The sequence below is a fragment of the Ammospiza caudacuta genome, chromosome 3 (genome assembly GCF_027887145.1).
Source record: "Ammospiza caudacuta isolate bAmmCau1 chromosome 3, bAmmCau1.pri, whole genome shotgun sequence".
In the NCBI taxonomy this organism is placed as follows: domain Eukaryota; kingdom Metazoa; phylum Chordata; class Aves; order Passeriformes; family Passerellidae; genus Ammospiza; species Ammospiza caudacuta.
In genome coordinates, this window is record NC_080595.1 from 63,123,464 (window position 1) to 63,145,857 (window position 22,394).

Below are 22,394 nucleotides of genomic sequence, written 5' to 3' on the forward strand. Positions count from 1 at the left end.
TTGAAAGTGGCCATTTTAAAATGCTTTTTAAGAAAATGGTAAAATGATGATCAGTCTTCAGTTACTGTATTTATAAAGCAACAGACTATAATATGTAAGCTAACCTCAAATAAAACCTTCAAGTTTTTTTCCTTTGTTACTGATTTCCTTTTGTTACTGATTTTAGGAAAAATAAACTTCTTGAAGATTTCTTATTATTTATCTAATTAATTTTTTGGGTACTGAAATTCCAGAAATACATGGATAGAAAGCAGCCATCTTATTTTCTGCCCCTTGAAACAAACCACTGCCGCATATAGACAACTAGACATGTTGAATTATGTTCAGCTTCTGCTTGCATGCTGCTTCTGCTGGTCTGAGCATCACCTCTTAGTGGTCTGCTTTTTCTTTTTGTCTTTTGAAAATAACACACTTTATTTTTCAGTGCATTCATATAATGGGATTCATAAGTCACTGAGATGTATACCAAAATGATAAAAAAATGCTAAAGTTAACATTGTAGAAACTATATTAATTGTTAGAGGATAATACAGAAAAAGTTGGCTCAGATAAAGAAGCCTTTTGCTATTTAAAAAATGAAGATCCCGAAAAACCAAGATTATTTAGTGACACTTAATAGTGCAAAATATTTAAATTTTTCAGGTATTGAATTTTCCTTGTGTACTTACATTGTTGTTGTTTCAGGTTTTTAAAAAAACATTAAAATTTCTCAGTTTTTTTGTCAAGGATATGTATAGCTTTGAAGTATGGTGAACAGTCTTTGTAAGAAAGCTTATCGTTTTATAATCCACTTTATGTATATTTTAAATTGTCCTGAATAATGTCATCGAATAACAGTACCTGTAATTAAGGACCTTACTGATTTACTTATCTTAATTTTCTTTTTTGTTCTTATTTTTCCTTTATTTTTCCTTCTTTTCCTACCCTCCCACCTCTCAGAAAAGAGCAAAAGGACAAGTGCTGTTTGATAAAGTATGTGAACACCTCAATTTACTGGAAAAGGACTATTTTGGGCTGTTGTTTTATGAGAATTCAGAGCAGAAGGTAAGCCTGTATGAGGGTTTTGTTTGTTATTCATCACTGCCACTTACTTCAATACTTCAGTGAGGTATATTCTTTTAAATGTTTACCATTTCAAACACTTGAGTAAATTTTGCTGCCTTTTCTCATAGATGTGTAAGAATGCTTTGTTTGTGAACATGAAAGGAATCTAGCCCATAAATCTGTTATGACTAGACCTTTGAGTTCCTTTATTGTTAATTTTAAGTTTTAAAGAAAATTTTTGGCCTTTGTAAAGAGGCTGAAGGTGGTCCATTACTGGTATTGGATGCTAATTTTACAAATGAATGGCATTTGAGATGACTGCATTTGGAAGGATTTCTTACATACCATTTGGTAACTTCCATCTTCTTTTGCACTTGCTTTTTTGTTGGATGGTTGAGCATATCTAGATTGCTCAGCTGAGGAAAATCTCAAATCAGTCAGTGGTGATTGCTCCATTAATTACCAAAATCCAAGTTATGTTTTTAACATCTTAACATTACAGGTTTGGGCTGGGCTGCCTGTTGCTTCCTCCATGAACTAAAGATTTATGTGTTGTCATCTTTTTCTTCAAAAAAAATCGGATGAATAATTACAACATGCGGCTGGAAAAATTGTATTTCTTATTAATCTGTATTTACAGTAAAAGCATCATTACATCATACTGCATCTAAAAGTTATTGCTTTTTTTCTGTCATCTTCGTCTTAACAGTATTTTAAAAAAAATTAAGTGTAATTTCCTGATCTGAATAGATCTGAATTTCTAGCAGCTTCCATTCTGATAAAGTTTTTTTCTAGATTTAGTTGCTTTGGTGCAAATTTTTCTGTGCAGTATTGAGCAAAATACTCAATTCCTCTATATTAAAAATCCCATATACAAAATGAGCTTGTTATTGTATTACTTAGATATTTAATTTTTGTTCTTGATTTCTAAACCATTTCCAGATGTAAGAACTTCTTTGGTGTAATGATGAAGAACATGTCTGTTGATCTTCTAACTAATATCACAATCTTACCTGTTATTTTCACTTGTTGCTTTATTTGTGCTTCTCACTATTGAAAAACTGTACTGTATATACACAACAAAATAACGTAAAACAGCAGTTTGATCTCTGGCAAGAGAGAAAAGGTCTAATACTAGACCTGGATCCTTGACGTGTACCAGAAAATAGCCCACTGAGTAGATCCCAGGAGATAAAATACAGAGTTTCAGGTTTTTTGAAAGTTGAGCAAAAAAGTCTGAATTGGTGTAGGGTTATGTCTTTTTTTTTTTCCTCTTCTTTTTTTTTTTTTTTCTTTCTTCTAGTTAGACTAAGGCTTTCTTGATATTCTTCAGTCATTGGAATAGGGAAACTGAGGTCCACACTTAAAAAGACCCCATCTGTTTTTTCATGTGTCTTTTTCCTTGGAGATGCTAAAAACTTGACTGGATATTAACCTGGGCAACCTGACCTAATTCAAAACTGGCTCTTGAATCACGCTTGAACCAGTTATGTCCAGAGGTCTCTTTCAGTGTGAATGAGTCCTTGAATTCCTTATCCATTGACTGAAGGTGGTACTGTAGCAACACTCATAAGTATTTACATAAATTAAGAGGTATTTATATAAATTGAGAAATATCTGATAATGGGGTCCTTATTCAGAAGCAGAATAGATTACTTCTCACCGAGTTATGGACAGCAGGAGGCTTCTATTTAAAAACTTCTGGAGAAATCTGGTTCTTTTTGTTACAAAAACTAACAACCTGAGTTGCTGGATTTTGGCTTCTTCATACAAATATATTCCTAGTGTTATTTGGAGAAACTTAAAAAAACCTCTTTCCTAGCAAATTTATGTTTCATATCTCCTACTTTCTCAGAACTTTTGCTGGATTTAGGGCGCTCTTTTTTGTTCATCTCTGTATTAAGTTACTTTTTAATTTGGTACCAGATCTTTTTATTTTTCTGTTATGACTGTTGCCTTTTTAGATTAAAATGCCACAAATCCCTGACCTCCAGGCCAGTCAGTACTAAATGCTGAATGATGTGTTTTTCCCATTCTTGTGCACTTATCACAGCCACCCATTGATGAGCCAGCTGTTGAATGCAGCGGCAGCTGTGGCGTGTGGCAGCTCAATGCCAGGCACTCTGTTGAATTAGAGCTGCTCCCCAATGCACCATCAGGGTACCATTGGAGGAGCAGTCCCATTAACTCTTCTCCATGGGTGTTCTGTGCAGCTGGGAGAGAGGTTATGGCTTCCAATCAGAATAAATTTTGTTAGCTTTAATACACGTTTCAAAACTGTTTAGGCCAAATTAGTAATTAATGATTTCTTTCATTTTTTGCAAATGTTAAATTTATTGGGCTGAAGTTTGTTTAGAGATTTCATTGCATTGCACCCTCAGAAGTTCATGAATGCTCCATTCACACGGTAGTTGCTCTGCAGAAGTGTTAGAAAGCTTCTGCTCTTATGTTTTGGGTGCCAGCTGGAAATGCTGCTTTTCTGGATTTGTACAAAATACTTTTGTACTGGTAGAGAACATTTTGTTCTTTGACAATGCATTACTTTGTCTCATCTATAACCTTACCATTCACAAATTAAACAAATAGATTTCTGCCTACTGGAGCAAAGTAGTGTGTATACACTTTGTCTTTTGTTTTGAAAGACAGACCTGTCTATTCTTCATTAAGAGCTCTAATTTAGGGTAGATTCTTTTGTGGTGTTTGTTTTTATCCATGACAAAAGGCACAGATGCAAAAAACTCCCACCCCTGTAATTGTGCCTGTAAATGGAATATAAGCGTCTGATTTTATTTGACAGAGCAGTAATGAAAGTTGCTGGCTATGTGTGCTTCCAATAAGCTTATTTCAGGCTTGGAAAAATCAGAAAATGAACTTTATAACTTGTGTAAAGAAGGGATTATTCTTATCATCTTACAGCATAGTCTGTATTGTATGTTCTTTTCTCCTGCTTTGTAGTGATAAAAGATGAAGCACTGAAAGTATTATGTACTCAGAAATCCTTTTTTTCTGTTGTAGTTATTCTATGCTATATTCTCTATTTATTTAGTTGATGCTGTGTCTAAAATGTAAGGATTTAAGATACTTCTAGTTATTATAGTTGCAAGAATATGGCTGTGGGTAATTTCAGAATGGATTCCTTGCCAAAACTGAAAACCTAGGATGATAGCTGTAGCTGAAGTGCATCTCAGTTTATAAATTATTTGATTTACGTTGTCTTCCAAGGCCTTTCCATGTCAATGTTCTTATAACAAGAAGACTGACTTAAGCATTATAAATGGTATCCATTATTTTGTATAAGTGCTTTCTAACTCCACTTTTGTAGAAGGGCTTTCTAACTCTTCCTTTGTAAAAATGTTGTGGACTTTGCCTTCTCTGGAAAAATTATCATATCTTTGGAAAAGTAGAGATCCCAGACAAAGCAATAAATGTGAAATTACTGTCTTTTTTAAAACATTACAATTGTAATAAATTATAAAAATGGGGGTTTGATTTTCATTTGTAAATAATATTCATCTAATATACACATGGTGCGCTGGTGATGAAATCTACCTGGACCAAGCTAATTTTCAACAGACAACTTGGTGTGCTGGTCCATATTCATAGGAGGCACATTCTCTGTCAGCAGGGGTAATCTATGTTAAAGATTTGCACTACTGCAGAAACAGAGTTCCACATCCTCCTAATTCACACAGATCTGCAAAACTAAACTAGCATTTTTATGTCCCCTTGAGAGAAGATGGACTTTGGGTGCAAAAGTCCCTAATAGAGACTGGAGGATATGGTATTGGGAAAGAGTGTTGCATCTGGAATTTATTTCCTACCATATACTGAAAAAGGTGGGTCACATAATACCTAGGATGCTCTGCTTTGCTGAGTTAGGTGAGAAACATTGATAGAAATAAGCCTTTGGCAACATTTGTGCTGGCACTGAGGTATTCCCTCAAACTTTAAAACTGCAAGTACCCACAGTGGCCCATGACAAAGCAGGTATTTTCCTTGGCCTCACAAGGCAGTATCTAACTCTTCCCTGCATTTCATGCCTGTCTTTGAAACATTGCAAGACCTGCTGTCAGGCTGGCTTTATGCATGTTTCTTCCTTGAATGTGCTTGTGTGTGTGTGTGTGTGGCCATGGGAAGTAAAGGTTCAAACTCAGTGAAGGGAAGTCTCAGTAATTATAGTGAAAAGGTTTATGTTCCTAGTCTCTTAACCTGTTTTATTAACATGTATGGGTAAAAACAGTAAACAGGATTGTCTGAGTTACCAATGAATATATGTTACGGATTCCTTAGTCTCACTTCCAAAAGTTAATTTTTGGATTATTTTGGACTGTTGCAAAACAGTCTCTTTGCACACATCAGTAGTAACTGAAATGTAAAAGCTAATGAATGTGTTTGATTATATCAAAATATTTTTGGTATTGAGGATTTTAAATGCTGGCTGTGGTTTGCTTGTTCATTTTTTTTTTCAGAACTGGCTAGATTCTTCGAAGGAAATTAAGAGACAAATTCGAAGTAAGTACTTCTGTATTCAGATGTTATGCTCCCTTTTTTTCCTCACAGAAATATTCTTCCTAAATTTAGTAGCCTGGCTGTTGATTGCTTACAGCTTTAAAATAATTTCTATCTGATAGTGATGTATTCATCTTAAACCAGGAAACAAATCTTCTATTTCCATCCCATGTCCTAGTAGAGGAGAGGGAGCTGCTCAGAATTATGCTGTAGAAGTTAATGATTATACTATATTTTAGTTATTATTGTATCTCTATATTTATTATTGCCCCAAAATTTTCTTTTGTTGTGTGAGTAATAGTTGATATTTTTACATCCTGAAACCATAGATGTTTTTCAACTTTGTGCTGATAGCTGGTTATTGGATGGAGAATGCGATCATGCAAAGATGGTCATGATTGTTGTCATAGAACTTCCTTACTTTAAAGAATCACCAGAAGAATACGAATCTACAAAAAAGAGAATTAATATGTTTTATAGAAAATGAATATTCTTCAATACTGATCAGTCCACCATTGACTTTTTTGACAATGTCCATCATTTTCAGAATGGAGATGGCATAGAGAGCATAATCTTGGAATGTCTCACTAAAACCCTTTTCAGACTGAATCTGCTTGAAATGCCTTTCTAGTTCCTATACTCAGTACCTGATGAGTAATTTATTTTACTATGTTTGCATAAAGCTCTGTCAAAGCTCTTCACTAGCTGGGGAGAAAATATGGAGTAAGTATGGAGAGTAAATCTAGGTGATACTCTGCCTAAGCATGCATATCACAAAATTAGAGGCACTAAAATATGCTAGATAGCCCCTGCCCTTACTGAATGTATTGTCATTGCCTTACTCATTTGTGACCAAACTAAGGTTTTTGTTGTCTTGTTTTTAATGGAAACCTTTTGGTAATACCTGATAGGAAAGTGGGGAGAAGAGGATGATGATAATGCTTACAAGCCTAGACTTAAACACAAGAATTTAAGCTAAGAAACTGACTGTACTTGTAATTAAGAACAGCTATGTGTTATTTATAATGACAAACAGATAGTTTCTTTACTGCTATTAACTCCACATAGGAGTGGAGTTTTAAGGCAATACTTTTTTTCCAGAAGTCATAGTGATATTAATTCCTTTTTCTTCACATCTTTGCTGATTGATGAAATCCCTTAATAGGAAGGTGTGGTTTATATTCTCATTATAGAAATAAAAGTTATAGGAGCATCCTTGGAAACTGTTCTTTTTATCCAACAGGCTCTTGTGTAAGCAAACTAGACCTATTAAAATTGTGAATGTACTAATATGCAAGTAGCAGCCACACCTTTAATCCACACCTTTAAAGGAAAAGTTACTGGTATTTGAACTTCTGCAGGTCTTCAGTGAAAATCTATTAGTTGTCCAAATATGCAGGCTAAAGACTGTTTGGTTTGGTTTTAATAAACAACAAGAGATGGAGGATGTTGCTACTTTTTGTATAAACTTTGCTGATACAAATGTTGATATCTTTTTGTATTCTGTAGCACTTTGCATGCCATCTAGTCTACAAGTTTGAAGTGTAAGAACTGACCTGAAAATTTTTTGGATGCACTAGACAAAGGTCTTTTTAATACTGTATAGTATGCACTATAGAAATATATGTTAAGGGGGTTTGATTTTCCATACAGCATGAAGACCTATATTTTATACTGGAGAGGAAGTCTATTGAATGTTATTGAATGAGGAATCATGATGGGATGGTTTTTTTCCTCTGATCTGTAGTATTTCAGAGTTGATAGGCATAATAAAAAAAAAGTGAAGTAAGAACATAATTGTAAGGATTTTAAAATGATACTTGCTTACACCTATGTGCAAGTAATTAGTATAGTGTTAGTTGTGTTCCTCAGCATTAGTCTATTAAAATTTCCAGATATTGGAATCTTACTGCAGGCACATTTAATCCTCCAGCTACAAAAGCATCAAGTAATGGGACTTTTTTCAGGCTTAATTCTAAATATATTTGTCTTTAATCAAGAATGGAAATCCTGTGTACAAAAATACTCATTAAATTTAAGATACCTGTAAAACCTATTAGTGCATTTGAAATTTGGAAATTACAAAACTCTTGAACCTGATACTAGCTCAGATGGATAGAGCCTGGTGTTAAAAAACAAGCCAAGGTTGTGGGTTCAGCCCCTTCTATGTTCACTTAAGAGCTGGGCTTGCTGATCCTTGTGGGTCCCTTCCAACTCTGAATATTTGGTGATTTCTTTTTCTATTGTATGGCAGAAACTCAAGCACTAGCATGCTAAATAAGTGTATTTGGATAAATACATTGATCTGAACACATAAAGGTGACACTTTCAGAAATATAGTTCAACACATTAGTTTGCAACATAATATTTACAACAATCTCTGTCTCTCTTAAATGTGAGCAACACCAAAACTCTGCACATTGGGGATGTATGTACCACCTGTGACTGGGAAAGATGAAATAAGAATCCTGTAGTCTTCCCCAAGTCATGATCTGCAGGCTGTCTCTTCCTGTGTCACAGTCCTCAGCCCCTCTGTGAGATCTCTTACTTGTACAGGTTGGCCTTTGGCTGGGCAATTATGTTGGATCTCAGCAATTACTGATGTTACTTCAGCTAATGAACATGATCCACAAATTACTGTCTCTGTTCTCAGGGCTACAAAGGTGACAAAAATCTTGTTTGCTTTCAGCCAGCTTGATCTCTTCAGGAAAATGAATTCTTGACTTTTTTTAACTCATGTACTTGGCTATCCACTGGCATGTGTTAAAACCTCTAATTACTTCTTTCAGGGACAGGTAGGTAATTACATTTCTGTCACTATCTTTTTGGAAATTGGTACATGTCAAGTGGATTCAGGCTTTTGCAAAACTGAGAATCACAGCTAGAATACTGTGATGGTACAAGCAATAGCAAATGACCTTGAAATGGTCAAATCATAGATTACAGAGGGTAAGTTGGGTCACCCTTATACAAAATTCAATTTGAGAATTTATCTGTTTAACCCAGAGGTAAAATTATGTCAGTTAAATGTTTTTCAAGACTGCAGTATGGTTAGTACTTTTATTGCAAAAAATACTTCCACATCACATATTCTGTGTTCTATATCTTGTAAGAAATGGAGAGAGTTCAGATGTTCTGAGAACAGAATAGGCTGGGGAATTAAGAGAAGTTTTAATTAATTAGGAAAGAGCATTTGCATTTTAGGTGCACAACACTGGCTGTTTGATTTTAATGCTAAAACAATGTATGGGTATGCTCAGGCATCAAAACATGGTGGTCACTTTATGCAGGTTCACTTTATTTTGTATCAGTCTATTTTATAGGTATTTAGCTATGTATCTGTTAGATTTGTAGCTAATTTTCATCTAAGCTGACTACACTAGAGTGTAGATTGTTATTGTTCAAGAGAACTAAGTACCTATGCCAAGGGAAGGGTTTTCTTGCAAAAGCTGACATACAAGAGATCACGAGTCAAAGCCAGAAAAAGCCTTTGCTGGGAAAAAAAACCCTCACTGATTTTTCCCAGTTGAAATAGGATGAATCATGGTAATTGTATGCTGCTAGCTGGTTGGTTATATTGCATTCTTTACTCTAAGAATGGGCCTAAAGTTGCCACAGAAGCATTTTTTGATGTAACAAGCTGGCTAGAAAAATTTTTGACATTTCTGTAGCCCATACTACTGAAAATCAAAACAGAGAGCCTTATGAGGGACAGAATGCTAAATACAATTTTAAATCAGCTTTGGGGTTGTTTTTTTTTGTCTTGGCTTCCAACACTATGAAGAGCCAGCAATAATGTGCATTATTATATGAGGACAACTATGATTATATGCCTCGTTAGTGCAGCTATAAAAAGTATGCTTTAGTGTGAAGTAGAAATATAGACTGTGCACATTGTAATAAACTTGCTACTCTTTATTTAGGGGATATATGTGCTTTCAGCAGTCAGGTAAAATACATGCTCACCAGCTGTCTAGAATATAGTACAAAATCAACTTCAATATTTCTTCAATAAATTAGCAATTTAATCAGTGTAAGTACAGATAAGATTTTTTTTATAAAGCCCACACACTCAGAGGATTTATGCACTTTTTTATAAAGAATATAGTTTTTTCAGGTTTTTTTTTTTCTTCAAACCACACCTAAGTCTCCTGTCTGCAGTGCTTGCTGAAAGTTAGCTGTAGAAATGCTGACCAGAAAGAGCAATAGTTAAACAGGAATTCATATGAGGCTAGCGTAACTGCAGTTTTAGACCAGGAAAAACTTGAAGGTTTAGACACATCCTTCACCCATTTCTCCACAGCTCTGTTAACATGACAGCTCTCCTTGGATGCTTTTTGTATAGACATTTTGGCCCTATTGCTCATACTCATCACTTTGGTTTACCCAGTATCAGCATCTTTCCATTAAATTATGCTGATTCCCTGTGAGACGATGGAAGTAGGTTAATACGTTCCATCTTTAACTATGTTTGTTATGCTGGATGTATTCATTATTGTTAGAAATTTTTTTTTGCAAGGTATTTTTGTCTTAATTCTGTTTTGCACTGCATTGCAGTAGGCAATGCAATAATAAATGAGACCTCATTTAAGGGTCCTGCCTTACTTTGTACACAAAATTGTACAAAATCTTGATGACTGGGAATGTTAAGATACGCTAAAACCCAGAGCTCTCAAAGAGAAATAGTGGCTTAGCAGCCAGGTGTAGAATGAGGTTCACACTTAAACAAAAATTGAAGTGCTTCAGTGAATAGCCACGTATGAAAAACCAAAATAATTTTTTAAATGTTGGAAGACATTAGAAATTCTGACACCTTTGATATAGATGGAATTTCAAAACAGTTTTGTTTTTTTTTAAGAAAGTAGCCTTAAATAACATCAGCACTTTTATCTAGCATTGTGTTTATAGTGGCATTTTGGTATTTTTTTGTTGCTGTAGAAAGACACATTTTTCAAAGCATGATTTATCTATGTAATACAGATTTCTAAAATAATTTATTATCCAAAGTACTAACATTCTGAAAATGTATTTTATTTATTGATGTGTGACTTAGCTTTCAAATCTTAAAAATTTATTTAAAAACAGAGCTATGACTAAGGGCAACATTTTATGCTTTTTCAAATTATTAATCTAGCTTTAGGCATGCTTTTGCTTAAAAAAAGGCATATGTTATTGACAATTCTAACATATGGAAATTTAAATATCGCTGTTATTGTAGTTGTTTAATGTGGTGTTTACCAGAAACAAATTTTAAAGTAGGATTGGCTAATATTTCTGTCTTCCACACATTCTCAATGAATAATTTATTATCTTTTGTTATATACAACAACACAGAGCTCATTTTGATATCATATTCACAGTTACTGTACAGTCTCTCAAACTGAGTTTAAACAGAAAGAGACTGTTAGCCTTGGAGGAGTTGGAAATAAACACAAATTCAATGCAAGTGCCTTTGAACACATAATATCTTAGAATTGTTAATATATTATGGTCTTTTTCAAATTAAAAATGTCTTCTGATATTTGTGTAACTTACTGTAAAACATTTTAAAATAATTTTTAACATGCTAATCTGTGGATCTCTCCCTGCCAATGAAAATAATCTATGCTTCTTAATAATGTACAGTAAAAAACAGAAAAAAATTTCCTTCATGATTTCAGCAATTAGGATTTATTCGACTTTCTAACATTTTTAAATAAAGTTTTTTCTTTGCTTACTTGAACTTGATTGAGATTAACCATCAGATATTTCCCATCTTTAGGTCTACCTTGGATATTCACCTTTAATGTGAAGTTTTATCCCCCTGATCCGTCACAGTTGACTGAAGACATCACTAGGTATGCACAGGTCCTAATTTTAAACTTTAAATTACTCTTAGTCTAATTTAAAAGCTGCAGAGAATTTCTTCTTCAGTTTCTGGCTACTGTACACTATAGATATTCTTACATACATCAACTGCTTTTTGGAACAAGGTTGAAAAGGTGAAATGAAAACTTCTGGAAAAAACCTGAGCAAGAGGAATTGTTAGGTAGGGATATGATTTGGGCAGCAGGTGAGATGTGAGTGATAGTATGTGAAGGAAGCCAGTGGTTTGTTGTCAGACTGCTGCTTTGTTATGAAACAAATGAGAGCATGGGGGTCTTGAGCAAAGCTTAAGGGATCCAAGATACTTCAGTAATAACCTAGACTAGGTGGATGAAAATGTGGATTTACCCGTGTGCTTTAAATAAAGCCATAAAACATAACAAAAGCTGAAAATAATTATCTTCCGAAGTTTTTAGATAGAAAATACTTGGAATATGGTGGATACTAAGCACCTAAAAGTAGCATTGCAAGGCTATGATACTGGCCGTTGATAACTGGGGATAGAGTGCAGGGAACTGATTCATTTTTCTCATGAGTTACAGGAAACCTAAATACTTTTTTTTGGAGTAGCTGACTCTGCTGTGGCAGGATATGTGTTACATGTTGCATTGGATCACCCTTCTGCACAAAATAAGATAGCTATGCAAGAGTGCAGCTAAAATGTTGCTGCAGATAGGGATTTGTAGCATCATAAAAGATGTTGAGTACAGAGTGTATTTACAAGAATTTGTGTGTGTTTCATTTGAAAATTTTCAATGAGTTGGTTGGTTTTTCTATTGCGTGTTCAACTCATAAAAACATTTTTTGGTTATATATTCAATCTAAGTTTCACTAGTAAGACTTTTTTTTAAACATACATTAAAAAAAAATCTCTGCTAAGGTGGGCATGTCTGCTGGTGTTTAACTTGTTAAATTTGGTGGAATGCTGTATACAGTACCTGAAATATTGAATTGTAATACTACTTGGTTTAAGAAAGGTAATTATGGTTTCAGTACTAAACTAGATTTCTTTTCTGTATTACATGACATGATTAGCTTGTGAACTGCAAGGGATATAGAAGTTGGAGGGAAATGCCAAAGAAATGCATAGCTTATATTTTTAAACCATAGATACCTACAGGCTACAATGTGAACTAAACAAGTTCCTAAGTCAACTTTTGTTTAAAACTAGGTAGCTTTTTATTAATTTATATTGGAAATCAGAATTTTTCCTGCTTTTCATATTTTTTATGAAAGTAATGTTGACCCTTAAAAATCAAGTGAAATTTTCTGTGTGGTAATACACTGCTCAAATAATATAAGGTCATCATTAATGCATTCGCCTACTTTAAAACACACTTACCTTACATGATCTTGATCATCTCATTATCTGCCATGGGTAACCCTTTCTTTGTGCTTCTTTCTCTTGGGTTTTTTTCTCCTTTGTCTTGCAGGTATTTCTTGTGCCTACAGCTTCGCCAGGATATTGTATCTGGCCGACTGCCATGTTCTTTTGTGACTCACGCCCTCCTTGGTTCATATACCCTGCAGGCTGAGCTGGGTGATCATGACCCAGGGGAGCACAGCAGTGATTATATCAGTGAATTCCAGTTTGCACCCAACCAGACTCAAGAAATGGAAGAGAAAGTGGCTGAGCTACACAAAACACACAGGTATGTCAGGTACAGTGGGTTTAAAAGAAGTCATCATGCTTTGTCACATTTGTGTCAATTCTCCTAAGAGTATGCGTAAATCTGCTGAGGTGAACTTATTGTTACTTTGGAAATAGTTTCTTATGTAACTAAAAACCCTTTGGTGTATTTAGAAAGTTGAGTTTGAAAATAGTAGTTGCACTAAGGTCTTGGTAAAGAACTTTTGTAAAGTATTTTTATATTAATTTGTTTAAGCAGTATACATCTGTTTGAATGAGTGAAGGTGGAAATCTGTACTCAAGTAAAATAATATGCTATGAAAGAACACTTTTCCTGTAGAGCAAAAATACTCTTGATGCCTTATAAACTGAGGTTTTTCTATCAGTCTGAATTCCAGGATTCCACTCAGTTTTGACACTCAGTTTTTTGCCAATAAACTCAAAGCTTGTTCAATGGTTTTAGGGGCTTGACTCCAGCACAGGCGGATTCCCAGTTCCTAGAAAATGCTAAGAGACTTTCCATGTATGGAGTGGATTTACATCATGCCAAGGTATCAGGGATTTGGTTTGTTTGGTTTTGTTTTAGGATAGACATGCTAAGTATTAAAGAACATACTATATATATAGCTTATTTTCTTTAAAGTCATATGCTTAATTATTGGCTGTAGGTCTTTATCTCTTGGTTATAATAATTACTTAATTTACAACTCTAACATCAGTAGAATGTATATATAAGTTTATTTAGTGCATAAATATATGCAGCTTGGAAATAACATTTTACTCCTAAGAGCAAATAAAGACATTTAAGATGTCATATTTTCTATGCCAAGGACATGTAGTAAAGCCTAAAAGAACATGTAATTATTTTCATAGTACCTTGAGAGTTAAAAAAAAATAGGGCGGGAGGTCATGGGGGGGGTGGATTTTGGTGCTTTTTCCCCTTCCAGGGGTAGGTCACATCACATTTTCATTTCAAGTGGGAATTTTTTTTTTTTTGTTAAAACCTCAGAAGACAAACGAATCACTTCCTCCCACTCCATCTCATAAATCCAGAATCTCAAATCATTAGGAAATTTAAGATATTGTAAGCATATCAGTCTTGCATTTAAAAAAGAAAACCAAGACTTTTAAGTACTGGAGAAACATGGTTAAATTTTGTTTTGTTAGTTCTGCCAGTGAAGCAACTCTCTAATGACTGTGTTGGCATTTGATGTAGTTGATCAGTTGTTGGAGAGGACATGAGATTCTGCTGTATGGTGTAGTGTATCAGTAAGTGATTAGTTTTGTGGCCTGTAAAACTTGCATCAAATGCTGTTAGTGAAAGAGAATGCTCAGAAACCTGTTCATTACCTCCTCTATCTTTGCTGGAATAATATGTTACTGTAAAAGATCGTCTTGATCACCAACTTGTTCAGACTTCCACTGACTGCTTTAAGTGGGACAGGGCTGGTTTTCAGTTTTCTTCTTTTAATAATTATTGAAATTATTGCTGTCACACACACTGGCTATACCTTTTCTGCTTTTAAGTTGTTAACTTAGTCCCTATTACCATAATATTGAAGAATTTCCCAGAACTGTAGCATATGAATGCCAAAACCATTACTTAGAGTCCAAATTCTTACCTATAAAATTTATGTACTTGGCTATTTCTGATTTTAGAATCTCATTGTCAGAGTCAGGTTTGGATATGAAACATGTCCCAGTTACAATATTCCCTCAAGGTATGTCAGCAATGATTACTTGTTTGGAATGTTACTGAAGTGATTGTTATGAAATTGTCTCATACCTGGTAGGATTCTGAAGGTGTGGATATCATGCTGGGTGTTTGTGCTAATGGCCTGCTGATTTACAAAGACAGACTCCGGATCAACCGCTTCGCTTGGCCAAAAATTCTGAAGATTTCCTACAAGCGAAGTAATTTCTACATCAAAGTCAGGCCAGCAGAAGTAAGTAGCACCTTTCAGTCTTGTTTCTTTTATGAGTTCATTTCTGTCCAGCAACAAGAAAATATCCTCATTTTTTTCCACAGCTGTCCTTATAATCTTATGATATATTTAAACAGAACTTGTGAGTGTTTTTTCCTCTTCAGATTCTAATGATTGTATTAAACACCTGTCTTGATTAGTAAAGGCAAACCTTTATATATTTTATTTAAGTATAATTCTTTTAAAAAGCTGGAAATTCTGATATTTAAAAAAAAAAATTTAAAAATCTTATGAAGTCTTATGGCAGGAGTATTACAACTTGATAGAGTAATGGAACTACCTGAACTCTACCTCTTAATTAATAGCCACCTTAAGGAAATGGATTAATTTATTTGTGGATTCTTTCCAGCTGGAACAGTTTGAGAGCACTATTGGGTTCAAACTGCCAAACCATCGGGCTGCTAAAAGGTTATGGAAGGTTTGTGTGGAGCACCATACTTTCTTCAGGTAAATGATAATTCTCTCCTTCCCCCACTTTGCAAGGTATACTCATATCTTTCTTTTAAAGGATGGAGAAAAGTAAAGATTTCCCCCTTCTTTGCCCCTTAGATAGAAGATACCCTTACAATAATTACCCCAAATTACCAATTACTAGAGTCTCAAGTACAATTAACTGCTTTATCAAAACTTTCAGAGTGCTAAGAGGATGGAACTAAACAAGCAGTCATGGAGCACTGGAGGTATGCAAGAACTGTCTGGCCTCAATCCTGTGCCATGTGCTCTGGAATCGCCCTGCTTGAGCAGGGAGGTTGGACCAGATGACCCACAGTGGTCCCTTCCAATCTGATGCATTCTGTGATTTGTGTTAAGATTTCCTGAGAGACTGACTTCTCAGAATTAACATCTAAAAAGCCCTTATACGTAATCACAGAAGCTCTTAGGGCTTGACAGTAATCTTCATTCAATTAATTTCAACATTGTGCTGAGTGTAAATGCTTCTAGCTGAACTTTTCCTTATTTATGAACTAGGTTGAGTTCACAGTCATTCTTCAAAAAACAAAATCACATTAAACAGACTATTTGTTTATGTAATAATCCATAATACCCTATGCATTTTTTTCTCCAGCAACTGAGGAACACAGAATTCTGAATTGGTCATTGAAACTATGATCTATTTGTAAATGAGCACCTTATCAATAGGCCAGGAGTTGTACCTCTGTCTACTTCCTTCACTGAAAAGGATTTTGACATTGTTTGATTTTTATAACACACATTCCATGAGTGTGCACATATGTCCCCTGCAGCCTGGGAGTCACAGATTTAGGCTGAATCTCCTATGAATTGGATAGGCATTGAATCTGAGTTTTTTCTTCAAAGCACATTACCTAGGGTGTGTAATGGTAAGCTTTCTTCTTCAGCAACCTGTTTGTTTTTTAAAAAAAACTGGTTGTGTTTTAAAGTAGATGCAATCCTGTTGCTGACTATAATTGCTAGGCAGAACTTCAGAGAACTTGGGGACCAGGAAGCCTAAGCAGATGATTATTGGAGCTGTCTCATTGGATGGTTTTCAGTATTCAGATTTTCATTGATTGTAGCATGTTCGTGAATGCAAAGGTAGAACTTATGCTGAGATTGCCAAATCTCAGCATAAATCAGTCCAAATGCTTAATTTAGAAGCACTTTTTTTTAAAATCTTGATCAGAGATTTTTTTTTATCAACAGAGATCTATGTTGATAGAATTCATTTATTAACACAGTCCAGCATTCAATTATTATTGAAAATTTGAAGTCTGCTATGGCTGGTGGTGTCTATTACCACAAATAGCATGCAGTTCTGTCCACAGTGAAAAGTTTATTAATACTCTTCAAATAACTCATGCAGTGATTTGCTTTGATTTCCTAGTTTTATAGTAATAAAATAGATCTGAATAAGGAAAAAGCAAATCTTACGAAAGTAAAAAATCCTAAACTGGCAACTACCATTTGCAAGTCTGAAAGCTTTCAGAAGCATAAATAGCTATGAAATAACCTTACTACAGAAATACTGACATAATAAAAATAATTGGATTTTATTCCAATCAGAAGTGGCTTTTTCTAACCAGGAATGACATTATAACAAGAATTATGTAACAAATACTTGAACTGTTCTGTAAATCTATATACTCCACTGATGTCATCAGGGAGAAAATCCTCAGAACCTCTCATCCTGATTTAAAAACAGTAAAATAAAGCCAGCTCTATCTCCCTTCAAAGATAAAAAGCAGAAAACATTTGCTGCAATCCAAGAGACTGTAGCTCATCCAGAGCATGTGTAAAGCTTGTGTATGATGCCACAGTAAATTGTATACAGTTTAGATGTATATTTATAGCTTCCAAATCTCTTAGCATGCCCTATATAACATGGTAAGATTCCTTGTGCTGTCTTATGTAATGTTTCAGTTTATCTCAAATAATCACATTGAGATCTGTTTTCTTATAATTTATAGGAAATTCACTAGTGTATGAAGTTATTTTTAAAAATTGTAATGAACTATATTGAAAATGACTACCAAAGGGCATTGTATTCACTTGTTATCAGCTCAGACTTAGAGGATTCCAGTAGCATTTTCAAAGAGCAGTAATCTCTGTAAAAAATGCAGTCAAACCATATATCTACATAAAAATTTTGAGGTAAGCTTAGTTGGCAGCTCTGGATCTTAACCAGTGTCTGCAGAAATGTGCTTACATTTCTGCTTTATGATATTTTGACATTTTCATTATTTTTTCAGCATTTCCTCAGAATGTCTTAAAGTGGTAAAAGCACAGTTTTCAGTTATTTATGTAATTAAACCTGTTATACAAAAATCCATTCAAATGCCCTTAATCAGGAAGTAATTAGTTCTCTTGTTTTTTCCACATTAAGAGATTAAAAGTTTATCTCAGCAGGGTGCAAGATAAAAACGGCCGTTAATGCTGCAACCTTGCCAAGAGTGGAAAATCAAGAACTGAAGGAACCTTGGAAAAACCCTTTTAGCCTTCTTCCTCTTAGTACATAATGCACTCCCTCTTGGAAATAATGGGGAAAAGAACTAGACTTGAATTGTTTTCTTTATAAATGTTGGAACAAATTAAGATTTTGGTGCGTGCATATGCATCTTAGACATGGGGAATTGTATGCTTCTGGCTAGTGCCCTGTAAGCATCCCCTCTTAGGGAGAAGGGGGAGAGGTGTTTTTAGGATTTAGGTTTACTTCTCATTTCCTACTCTGATTTGGTTGATAAGAAATTAATTTATTCCCAAGTCTAGTCTGTTTTGCTCATGAGGGCAATTGGTGAATGATGTCTCCCTGTCCTTATCTCACCCATAAGCTGCTTGTTACATTTATCTCTCTCTTTTGTCCTGCTGAGAAAGAGGAGTGTCATTGGTGGGGCCCTGTTACCAGCTGGGGTCATCTCACTGTCCTGTTTGCTAGGTATCTGAAAGTTCTTCAGTTTTGCTGAAACACATTTAGAATGATTTGTAGTCTTCAGAACCCAGTACTGGATACTGCCTTAACATATATTGGATGAGATTCCACTGACACAGATATTTCTGTGCAAATGCTTAGAAGAGGAGAACAAAGTCAGCAAGTTTGAATTCTTGCTTGCCCATCTGTGCCACTCTCAGTACAAATGGCATGTGAATTGCTGGTTCTGCTTGAAAGAAGTTGACCTTCAGTGAGCTGTTCATTCTTTGCAAATTCTCAGATCAAGAAGCTTTGTCTGCAATAATCTGCAATTGTTTTATACAGAGAGAGAGTAGGCCATGGTGGGTGAGCATGTATTTGTAGTATTACATTGATCCAGGAAAGAACTTCAAAGGCCTTTCCAGAGAAGCAGGGACTGGGAAGAGTTCTTGTAGTGATGACTGTCTTCTCAGCAAGGATGGCAGTGGACCCTCAGTGTTGCAGTTGATGGTCAGATTTCAAAAACAAAGTACAGGCAATAGGATTAGATGGGGATAAACTTGAAGTCCTCATACTGAAGGAAATTCAGGATGTAGAAAGGACCTGTCTTCAAACTCACATGATGGTGGTACAGAATCACAGAATCAACCAGGTTGGAAAAGACCTTGGAGGTCATCAAGTCCAACCTATGACCTAACATAATTTTATCAACTAAACCAGGGCACTCAGTGCCACATCCCATCTTTTTTAAATACCTCCAGGGACAGTGACTCCACTAGCTCCCTGGGTAGCCCATTCTGAGCTTTCTGACAAGGACTCCAACACTTATGGTACAAACACACATACCCAGCATTAACAGTACATGTAACCCTCTTGCTCACCATTTTCACAATATGCTTATTTGCCCCACTCCTTAGATCCAGTGAACATCAACCTATATAATTTTACCAATGACATTGTAAAGAAACTAGAGTCTGAATGTAAACTGTTAAACTTGTTGCTTTTGGGTAACAACTCTCCAGTCTTCTCAATCTTTTTTCACTCGATAGTCCCTTTTATACAGCTTTGAGATACCATTCCCTAACTTTGAGGAAGAGCAGCTGTTGTACTGGTACCTCAGAATATAGGAAAGGCAGTAGAAGTGGAATGTATAGCTTTTACCATAAGTAGCATTCTAAGGAGAGATCTGAGAGGTATTCTACATGACCTATAGTGGCTTCAGCTTTCTACAAAAAAATTAAATTTAACCAAGATAACACCAAAAGATAGGAGTCCCAGATGCTTAGTCGTATTGTGGAAAAATGTGATGGTTATCAGCATCACTCCAAGTGCAAACAATAAATAACATGCATTGTTTGAAAGGTCTTTGAAGAGCTCACAGTAGAATCCTTTCTTGGAGAGCACAAATTATACACTGTGAACTGAAGCTGAAGTACAATAAGTAGCTTCAAATTGCCTCATTAAATACTTAAAATTAAGCCTTTTAAACTGACTTTCCTCATATTTCCCTTTCAGACTTCTATCACCAGAGCAGCCTCCGAAAGCAAAGTTTCTGACCTTGGGTTCCAAGTTCCGCTACAGCGGCCGTACGCAGGCGCAGACCCGGCAGGCCAGCAACCTCATAGACAGACCCGCTCCGTACTTCGAACGCACTTCCAGCAAGCGTGTTTCCAGGAGCCTTGATGGAGGTATGGAACTTGAGTCATGTTTTCAGTGTTGTGATTGCATTATGTGTTGTCACTCTGAGCAGACCAACGCTTGGAAATGTTAGTGTTACGGATGGCCAGAAGGTCATTTCACAGATTTATGAATTTCAAATTCTAAAGCCACTTTAGGTAGTTGTCAGTGTTGGGTGACCTAAACATCAAGTTCATTCACTGTCTAAATGGTATGGCACTGTTGTGGGTATATGGCGTTCACTATATTGGGTATGTAGCACCTGTATACCTGTATACTCATACCTTTTTGAAGGCATAGACACACACTACAAGGTCTTAATAAAATTGTTTGGTCTGTGGCATCTTTTGAGATCTGAGTTGGCCTGAGCATCTCTAAACAGAAAAGGCTGAATGAGTTTGACCTTCTCAGAGCAGGGGTTTGGACTAGCTGACCTCTGGATGTTCCTTCTGACCTAAGTTCCACTTAGCAAAACTTACTTGTGGAACCTGAGTGATGTATGCCCAAGAAATGCTCTATTTGCCAAGCCTTACATCCCAAATGCCACATTTCCCATTAGCTGGGCTTGGCTTAGCATCTTAAGGGCGTCTCTGGTGTGAAGCTTAGACTTTTCAAAAGAGGATATCCCTCAAAGGTACTCCAAGAAGCACCTCTCCCTCTCAACTTTCTGCACCCAGGCTTTGTAAAGCCAAGGCATATGGAGGTATTACAGAACATTACTAAATTAATTAAGTTTTTATCCAAGTTGTGTTTATTTAAACTCCTTCATTTAATGAATTCTCTTCTTTTTCATTACTACTATTTTGATTAAGCCAGTCATCATGATTTAAAAAGAGAGCCATCCATGCTATGCTGAGCCAAATAAGAGGAGGATAATTTAGGGCCTTTCACTGTCTTGTGCTTTGACTACATTCAAATATACATGCTCAGTACTTCCCCCTTCTAATTCTGCAAGCATATAGGGAGGAAAGTTCTTACTTTCACTGAGCTATTGGTGCAGTTTTGCTAAGGTTCCAATGAAGAATACTGTGACAATTATATGCATAGTTATTTCTAGATTGCATTAAAGCAGTCCTCTCAAATAGTGAATTTCCACAAAATACTCTTTTCATATTTCTCTCTCTTTTTTAATGGTGATTCATACACCCAAAAGAGCAATACCTTCAATTTACCTTCCAAGACTAATCAAGAAGTTGATAAATACTTGCCTGATTCCGTGAGGGTCTTTTCCATACATAATAAGTGCAAGTTTTATGACAGGCTGCATGGCTGTTCATATCAGTGCAATGGGAACCACAGATTTTTATGAAGGCAAGGAGCTGAAAAATACTGTATCATTCACAATGTATTGATACTAGCCTGTATTGATCACTGATGATACAATCATAAAGTGCTTTTCCTAAGAAGATTTAAAACAAAAATGTTTCAGCTTATTCAAATTAGCCAAAATTATTTTGTTCTATAATAGCTCCCATGGGTATTTCAGACCAAAGTCTTCTAAGAGACTTCTCTGCTACTGGAGGGCAGGCTGCTGGAGATAAAATCATTGATCTTGAAGCTGCTGGTCAGGCCAAGTTAAAAGATGGTGGCAGAGAAGAAGATGAAAGTCCACTCAAAACTCCACAATTAGAATTGACTCAGGATGGAAAGGTATGTCTGACTTTCACACAAAAATTATTTATTCATGTGAATGTGTGCATCCATGTGAGGTTATTTAGTGTCTTATCAGTTCTGAGTATCATACAGAACACTATATTAAAATATTAAAGGAAAATTGTCAAGTGCTTTCTGTGTGTTTAACTTAATGTAAGCGTATGTAAGCAAAAGAGAATACCAACTTCTAAATGGTACTGACTAGAGTATCTTTTATTGCTGTAAATCTAATTTAAATGTTCAATAAGCTTGCATGAGTTCTCAAAAAAATGTTTCAAAGGCTAAATCATGTTTTATTCACTCCCTTAGTTTGTTTAGACTTGAATAAAAATGTTAATATACCATGGTTGTGTACACTCTACAAAGTTTGGTATATTATGATTGAATTTAATTACCATAGGTAAGAATTTTGTTTTAGTAGCCATTGCTGAATTATTTAATCCTTTTAAAACTTTTATGCTGAGGTGTAGATTTCTGTGAAAAGTTGAGTACTGTGATCTGTTCCTGTTGCAAATGTTTGCTTATCTTATTTGTTTGAGCTACTGGGGGAATAGGTCAAAAAATCTATATTTTGTATGATTTGATGTAAAAGTTTCCTCCCAAAGGGCCAGGTAAAATCTGCTGCTCTTTCTGTCTTGGAGATCATTTCTTTTTCAGCAACTCTCCA

General features: G+C 35.3%; 1 protein-coding gene across 12 annotated transcripts in view; it reads left to right on the top strand.

The window, feature by feature from the left end:
* The window catches only part of EPB41L2 (erythrocyte membrane protein band 4.1 like 2), a 106,964-nt gene that overhangs the window by 59,395 nt on the left and 25,175 nt on the right, over positions 1-22,394 (top strand). For 11 of the 12 annotated variants that reach the window (XM_058802054.1, XM_058802049.1, XM_058802042.1 and 8 more), the window contains exons 5-13: positions 940-1,044; positions 5,514-5,556; positions 11,315-11,390; positions 12,852-13,070; positions 13,512-13,599; positions 14,842-14,994; positions 15,383-15,480; positions 19,913-20,085; positions 21,543-21,724. In XM_058802054.1, the coding sequence (XP_058658037.1) occupies positions 940-1,044; positions 5,514-5,556; positions 11,315-11,390; positions 12,852-13,070; positions 13,512-13,599; positions 14,842-14,994; positions 15,383-15,480; positions 19,913-20,085; positions 21,543-21,724 (1,137 nt within the window). The remainder of the gene's footprint in view (positions 1-939; positions 1,045-5,513; positions 5,557-11,314; positions 11,391-12,851; positions 13,071-13,511; positions 13,600-14,841; positions 14,995-15,382; positions 15,481-19,912; positions 20,086-21,542; positions 21,725-22,394) is intronic. The other variant, XM_058802044.1, reaches the window with a different exon arrangement.